Source organism: Camelus ferus, chromosome X (assembly GCF_009834535.1).
Source record: "Camelus ferus isolate YT-003-E chromosome X, BCGSAC_Cfer_1.0, whole genome shotgun sequence".
Taxonomy (NCBI): Eukaryota; Metazoa; Chordata; class Mammalia; order Artiodactyla; family Camelidae; genus Camelus; species Camelus ferus.
The window spans coordinates 41,332,459-41,340,732 of NC_045732.1; the positions used below are offsets into that span (position 1 = coordinate 41,332,459).

At 46.2% G+C, this 8,274-nt stretch overlaps 1 protein-coding gene across 4 annotated transcripts in view; it reads left to right on the forward strand.

The window, feature by feature from the left end:
* The window catches only part of PHF8 (PHD finger protein 8), an 85,002-nt gene extending 81,729 nt beyond the window's left edge, over positions 1-3,273 (forward strand). For all 4 annotated transcript variants that reach the window (XM_032475470.1, XM_032475472.1, XM_014562069.2 and 1 more), the window contains one exon: positions 911-3,273. In XM_032475470.1, coding sequence (XP_032331361.1) covers positions 911-999 — 89 coding nt within the window. In that variant the 3' untranslated portion in view covers positions 1,000-3,273. The remainder of the gene's footprint in view (positions 1-910) is intronic.
* Positions 3,274-8,274: the final 5,001 nt, after the last annotated feature.

Consider the following 8,274-nt stretch of genomic DNA (forward strand, 5'->3'; position numbering starts at 1 on the left):
TGACTCCCATATGGTTGTAGAACTGAGAAGGGTCTTAGGGCCAGTGGCTTCAAACTCTAAGCACCCTGGTAAATGAGAACACCTGGGAGGGACACTGATGGGCATCCTAAGATGCTTGGACTTGATCTCATAGGCTGTGAAGGTACATTGACTAGTGTTAAGCAGAGGCAAACGCAGATGTGGGTTTAGAAAGATCCTCCGGTAGGCCAGAGTAGAGGGTGGGCTGAAGGTGGGAAGTCTAGGAAGGAGGTGTATATACAAGTCCAGGCTGCAGTGAAGAGGGTCTGGGGCTCTAAAGGAGGGGAAACATGGATCAAATATGGAGGAGGCCACGTGGGACATGGGAGGTGATTTGGTGTGGGAAAGAGGAGGAAGGGGAAGGGATTTCAAGCCCTCCTTTTCCTCACTTTGGCTCTGGAAGCCCAGACCCTAGAGTACACAGCTCAAGGGTGAGGAGATTGGTGTGGTATTGGAGTGATGAGGGTTGGGGTTTCTAATGAAACAAGGCCCTGAGAGTGACAATTTTCAGGACACTGAGCTATAATCGCTAAACCAAGCACTTGTTTAATTTGGCGGGTAGGATAAGAGGATAGGGAGGCACAGTCACCTCCTTTCAGAATTCAGGAAGAAAAATGATTGGGACCAAAGGAATCAGTGCAGAAAAGGAACCAGACAGACTAACTAAGGAGTCTGTAGCTGCTGCGGGAGGTCATAGGAGGAAGAGCCAAAGCATGTGGTGTTGGATGGAAGAAGTTAAGGAGGGCTTCTTGACCCAAGATAGCCCTGGAGCCAGGCGTAAGGGTGGGGAGACTCTGTGGGCAGAGGAGGGGAGTGGCCAAGGACAGTGGATGCTGGAGCTGCTGCTGGCACTCTTGCCATAGCCTTTGCTTACCTCTCCCTTCCCCCACAGGAAAGCGTCCCAAAAAGGGCCTGGCTACAGCAAAGCAGAGACTCGGCCGGATCCTGAAAATCCACAGAAATGGCAAACTGCTTCTGTGAACCCCTTTGTTCCCTGCCCCTCACCCCATCACCCCCATTGCCTTCTCTGTTGTCAACTCTCGGGGCACTCCTGGATCCCACCTGCCCCGGACAAGGTGCTGAGGCGCATTGTCCTGCTTTCTTGGAACTGACCAAAGGCATGGACTCCCCCACAAGCCCCTTCACCAACTCCATCAGTTCCCTTCCCCACTTCCACTGGAGCGTTCTGCCTTCCTTTTCTGTATCTCTGAGTAGCAGGTAAATGAAAGAGGCTTCTAGCTGACTAGAACTCTCTTTTCTGCTGCTCCAATCCATTTCCCTTTCTCCAGCCTTGTCTGCCCTTTACTCTCGCCCCAACTTAGAGCTGGAAGGCAGGATGAGGAGAGCCTGGGCCCCTCAGTATTTCCCTGGTCATGAAGTGGGAGGCCCAGTACTCAACACTTTCTGTGGCTCCAGCCCTGTCTCCAGAAGCTTGCCCACCTCTGCCCATTCTCCTTCCTCCCCTCAACCCAGTGGATGTGTCCCACTCCAGACTTGTACCTGAGAAAAGGCTGTGGCCTCTGCCCCTTCATGCCAAATGCTTCATGGAAATAAAAGAGGAGGGCTCGGAGTCTCCTCACTGCCCCACTGTGGGCCATTTCCAGAGGTGGCATAGAAGGGCCATGGGCTGACTTCACTAATCCCTGGGAAGAAAGATTCCTGTCACTTCTCAAGGTGGGGAGAGGACCGACGTCCAAGCCTTTGACCATGACTTTGTAGCCCATTGGAGGAAGCTACTTTTGGGTGGCTACAGATGAAGCTACTTGTCCCAGGGTGTGCCCCAGGGATTTGCCTGGATTTTGAGGTCCTGCAGAACATTATCCACATAGCTGTGGCTGGGTCCCAGGAGGTAAAAACCATCTCACAAAAGCCTGAAAGCACCTGCCACCGAAGCAGTTAACCCTCGCTCTACGGCCTGCTCCCTTCACCTGTACCACAGAGCACAGCCTGGACCTTCTGGAGAGGATGTGGCAGGACAACTTACCCCTGGGTTCTCCAACAGGAGTCTCCCTGCTTCTCTCCCCATCTTGATGTGTTGGTCTGAAAAAGACCTCAGAACTCAAATCTTCACTCCTCGGCCTCTGCACTCCCAGACGTCAGGTGGACACTCAAGCAGAGTGCAGCCCAGCTACTCGGGAGCTTGAGCCTAGGAGCAGAGATGCCCATCTGTAAAGGAGCAGATCATCTGATCCTCCCTCCCCCTCTTCCCTTTGTGAATGTTTCTATTGTCCAGACAGTGCCCACCCTTCTCCCTCCATCTCCCTCCACCTTCTCTGTCTTGCCTCCCTGGCAACTTGGACTGGATGGAGAATGTCTCCCTCTCTCCATTTTGGCACTGCCCAAGTGGAGTGCATCCTTGTCCTCCACCCCCGACTTTAACCTCACCCCAGTTTTCCCAGTGCTTCTGGGGAACTTAACAGCTACCATGCAGGCCACAGGGAATACGTGAGGCTTCCCTAGTCATCTTTGTGTCTCCAGTTTGTCTTTCTTTTCTCCACAGCCCCACATATACTCTCCTGCCTTGGAATCAGGGGTCCCTTAGCCCCATTTGCTTTTTCTATCTTGGGGACCCCAGGGGCCAAGCAGTCCTCCATCTAGTCACACCAAAGGCAAAAAGCCTGGCTACCTCCCCCCTAGCACGTGAGGTCCCCACTCCCCTCCCCTCTGTTTCTGCCCAGCTTTGCTTTTCTTGGGGATTTCAAGGCAGCAGAGGGTAGTGAGGGGAGGGAAGGGGGGCAGCTTGTGTCCCTGTGTAGGCAACTGCCTGACTAGGCCCTGACTGCTGTAACCAAGACCAGGACCCCAGCCCTTCTGCCCATTAACACCCCCTTCCCTTGATCTTTCAAAGGCAGCTAATTGCTAGCAAATCCCCCTGGTTCCAGGCCTCTTTCCCCTCTGTTTCTTTGTTAGAAGTTTCTGTGAAGCTGAAACCCAACCTCCATTTGACTGGGTTTCCGTTTAGTTTAGTTGGGCTCTCAGAGCCTGCTGTTTGTTGTTTTGTGTTTTAAATGAAAAGCAAGTTTACCCTCAGATTTATGCTTTTCCAAAGAGGCTAGTGTGCTTTTTTTTTTTTTTTTGATGTTTCAGGTTCTAAGTGAAGTGAGTTGGGGAGGGGTTGGGAGTGGTCATAACCAAGGTTTAGAACATGGTAAGAGAGTTACCTCTGGTCTCCAATCCCCAGCACAGAGCTGGAGGTTGGATAGGGGGCAGGGAGAGAGGATTTCTATTCACCTTTAATATATTTTTACAAAAAAAGCAATTTAAAAACAAGCCCACCGCTTCTGTACATGTCTAAATATATTTTTAGAAGTGGGTAGGATTGTGAATTTCTGATGCAGGGCCTTTTTATAAACAGGTTAGAATAGCATCATACAGACTTCTCTGTTGTTTTTTTCCCCTGTTTTTTTCTTATGTTGTGTTACTAATGTAATTTATATTTTTTTTTAGATCCTCCCTTTCCTATAGAGATAAAAGTGATTTATCTTGGCAATTGCTTTGCTTGGCATTTTTTTTTTTGGTAGTGGGAGTGGTGGGGTGTTGGGGTCCAGGAGTGCTGCCTTCTCTTTACATTCTCTCTGTCTCTCCCAGGAACTCAGCACTTCCTGGTGCCCAACCTTACTCCTGAGGTGGGAAGGGGACAGGATCGCTGCCCTCATAAGAAACTCAGTTCACACACCAGAAACATAAGCAAAAGTACAGTGAGCAGAAAAGAAAGGGTGCAACAATTCAAAGGAGCCTGACAAGTTTGTTGGGAAGCTTCCATGGGCTGTTTAACTGAATACACCTATATCCTCTTTCTGCAAATGGAGCATTTGTGGGGTTTTCTTTTTCCTTCCCTCTCTCTCTCTGACATGCTCCTCCAAGCTGAACTTGATTACTGTGCTTAGGGCCAGTGCAAGAGATATAATTATTAGAGCTAGCATATCATGGTCATTTCCTTATATCAGACACTGCTCTTAATGTTCTGTGTAAATTGATTCATTTCACTGTCACCAATATCCTCATCCTACTGATGAGCAAACAGGCAAAGAAATCTTCCAGCCTCACACATCGTAGATTGTGGAGCCAACCTGTTCCACAGTCTCTGTTCTTACCTTATCACGTCATTCTAGCACCTCTCACTGATATTAAGTGCCTTTTCTGTGCCAGGCATTGGGCTTGGGTTTTTACATAGGATATATCATTTAATTCTCACTGAGATAGTTATTAGCCCTATTTTACAGTGAAGGAGACTGAAGCTTGCCACTGGCCTTCCACAGCAGCATCTGCCTGACTCCAAAATTCATGTTCGTTCTTCTCATCATGGCAGAAAATCTCTAGCAGCTCAATGACCCAAACAGATGTTATTAAGCACTTGTGTGTGAGATGTAGCATTGACGGCTGTGTCCTGAGGAGCGCCCCTGGGGTGAAGATGGAAGCCTCAGTTCCAAGTTCACCACCGTCTGGACTCTGTGGCTGACTGAGGGCAGGCTGCTTACCATCTGAGGGTTACTATAAAAGGAATTTGAACACAATCAGGATTACTTCATCCTGGAGATTTTGCTTTGGTGGACCTAGAGTGAGGCTGGCTGGGCTTGGCACCTCCTGGCTAAATGACCTCCTCCAGCTCTCCCAATCTGAATCTTGGTATTAGGCAGGATTTGGATAGAGAAGGTTCTTGTCTGGGGCATGGGGAACTGTATCTTGTGGTAGAAAGGCAACAGGACAGAGGGAGGGATTTTAGAGCCCTTGTGGAAATGGTGGGCTGGGCTCTCTGTCACCAACTCCCACTTCACCCTTTTCAGTAAGGGGCCAAAGCACTGTCATCAGCCTCAGGTTAGAGGATAAGCTAGAGTCTTGGTCACTTTACTCCTCATCTAGGCAGGAGGTACCAGCAGATGAGAGACTTCTGTCCAAAAAATGGAAGGAGAACAAGAGCACCCAACTTCAGTCTTCCCCCTTTCCAATATGGAGTAGAAAAGTGCACAGGACTTGTCATGAAGTGTGTGCCTTCTCAGTGACTAATTTGGGAGATGTTGCTTGTCTTGATATCAGATGTTTCTAAATTTGCCAGATGGAATTGTTTCAACTACAAAGCCCTCTAATGCGTGGATGCTGATGCTGTTGATTCCCAAACTGAATCTTTTATCGCTGACCTGTCCTGAGTACACATCACACACACTTCTGCTTTCCTATGTTGTATTCCCGGTCTCAAGTACACAGGCTCTCCTCCCTTTTCATCAGGATCCTGTTCACATCAAGTTGACTAAAATGGCACTTGCTCTCCAGTAAGCTGAGTGGAAGAGAAGAGCACCATATGGCACGATGTGATGACAGAGATGAGCACAGGATGCTGGTCAGGGGATCTGTCCCGGGGAAACAGGGAGTTCAGGCAAGGCTTCCGGTCAGGGGTGATGTTTGAGTTGAAGGATGAAAAGTAATTAACCAGTCAGGCAGAGAACAGTGGGAAGAGTATTCCAAGCCAAGGCAATAGCATGAATAAAAACAGAAGTGGAGGGGAAAAAAACCATGTGCATATAGAAGAAATGCAATTTAGTATAACTGTAGCTGTTACTTTCACCTGGGGGAACATATACAGAGTCCAAGAGGGAATGTGTAGTTTGAGAAGGCATATGATGAAAATTGATTAGTTTTTAGGCACAATATTTATTTTAAAATCTCAGATAATGGAGGATATATAATTTTGATGTTTGTCAGAAGACTTAACTGTATCCTATGAATGACAGAAAATGGCATGATCCAACCTGCTTTCTAAAAAGATCCCCTCGCCAGTCATAGGAGTGGATTAGGAGCAAGAGAGATGAAGACAGGGAGATGAGTGAGGAAGTTACTCAAGGAGGGGTGGGGAGGGCACCATCTCATCTTCTAATGCCCCATCAAATGCCAACTTCCCTAAGGAAGCCTTCACCCAACTCTCTAGTCAATTTGGACTATTTTCTGGACTTATGCATCTCATAAAGGGTAGATATCCCAAGTCATTTTCAGGAGGTAGAGCCATGGAGGCAGCCACTCATACAACTGGAGAGACAGAAGTTGCACCCCTCTATCCCTATTTTCAGCTTTTTAACTCTCAAAGAAGCTCAACTTTAAAGGCCCTCTCCTTTCCCATAGGACCCCAATGTCATGCCAGCACTCGCCAATGAATGTGATAGAGAGATAAAATACTCATTTTATATTTTCCTTGTCAGAGGTACAGCAAGCCTTCCTCACATTCCATTCCAGGCTATCATACTCAGACTTTCATGGTTATCTCCCTAAAGTCCTATTTTCATCATCTCTTTCTGCTTAAAAACATCCATTGCTTCTAACCGCTTATTACATCTTCTGGGTTTCCAGGATTTTCAAACCTGGCCCAACCTGGAGACTGGTGGAAAGAGGATGTGCCTGGGAGTTGTGAAAACCAATGATTCAATTCCAGCTCTGCCACCTATGTGATCTTGAACTCGCTACTTCATACTTTCTTGACTTAATTTCATCATCTATAAGAATGAAGATATAACCTCTACCTCATAGGATCATTGGGAGGAATTATATTAGCTAGTGTCTTTAAGGAACTTAATTCAATGTCTGGCACTCAGGTCATCAGTAAATGTAGTTTAATTTTTTTCCAGTTAAAATTTTCCCAATGAGGCCTGCAATGTACAGATAAAGTAAGCCTTTAAAGGAACTGAAGAGAATATTTCAACCTGGGGCAGGAAATCTAGTTGGCTTCAGGAGGAACATATTTGAAGGACATAGATGGTTGAGTCAATAGGTTTGGTGAACTTTACACTCCTGTAGAGGAAATACAACTAAATCTGTGACACAAATTTGCTGGAAGGTTCCAGAGTATCATCCCTGCCAGTTCAATATCACTGGTTCAGTTGTACAGTGCTTTATCAAAGCTTCTTTTGTTTTCAGGCCCTGTGCATGCCTTTGAAGGACTTGATCCTAAGGAGCATGGGGTTTAGTACACAGACATGGAAACCAAGTCTACTAGGATAAATGCTATGTACAAGTACATAGTATAAATACTATAATAGGAGCTTACTAGGTACAATGTACTAAGATAAATAAGTATGGGGTGCTATGGAAGCATGAAGGAAAGAGACCAAACCCAGTCTGAGGAGAAGGAAAGGTGTCTACAAGCCTTTAAGTTGGGTTGGTGTACAGGCTGGAGTAAGATCGCAAGTGTTGGGGGATGAAGCTAAAGAGGTTGTCAGGAATACAATAATGGAGGCCCAGTTTATGTTTCAGAATGTTTTCTCTGGTGATCCTTGGGGTGGGGAGAGACAAAACCCAGTTAGTGTGGAAGCCAGTACAAAGGTGGTTGCAAGATTCCAGTTAAGATGCAGTGAGGTCTAAACCAGGGCAGTGGCTATGAAGATACCAAAGATGTTAACCCACACCTTTCTTTTTTTTTTCCTGACATTTTACTATGAACATTTTCAAACATTCAGAAAGTCAAAGTGGTTGTACAGTGAACACCAATATATCTACCATCTAGATTTTACAATTAGTGTTTTACTACACTTGCTTTGTCAAATACATCTATTCACCCCCATCCACCTATCAACCCATCTTATTTTTTATGCATTTCAAAATTAGATACCTGTACACATCCCCTTAAACACTTCTGCATGAATACCATTAATTGGAATTCAGTATATGTTTGTGGTTCTTTTTTAGCTAAACTATTCATACAGTGAAATGTACATACCTTAAGAATATAATTTCATAAGCGGAGGGTATAGCTCAGTGGTAGAGTACATACTTGGCATGCACGAGGTCCTTGGTTCAATCCCCAGTACCTCCAATTAAAAAATGTATAATTTCACGTTTTGATAAATGTATATAGCTGTGTAACCCACACCCTTATCAAGACACAGATCATTACCATCGACCCAGAAGATTCTCACCTGTCCCTTACCAATCACAACACTTCCCTCTTCTACAGTAGGCCTTGAGTTTGAAATGGTAGGATTTGGAACATGAGAAAATAAAAAGATGATCCAGGTGGAGAGAGCCTGGGTGGCCCCCTCTCCCACAAAGTCATGAAGGCAGGTAGCTATGGGGGATACACAAGCATTAGTAAACGAACTTAGATGGATAGTTGCCTTTCAGCCTCCCTCCTCTCCCCACATTGAGCCTCATCTTTATGGATCAATGCGTGAAATGGTGAGGCAGAGGGAAGCTGAGTCAAGGGACAACCAGGCCCTTAGTAACTAACAATCTTGTAGGGGAGACAGAAACACTCACAGTCACAATTCAGTGTAA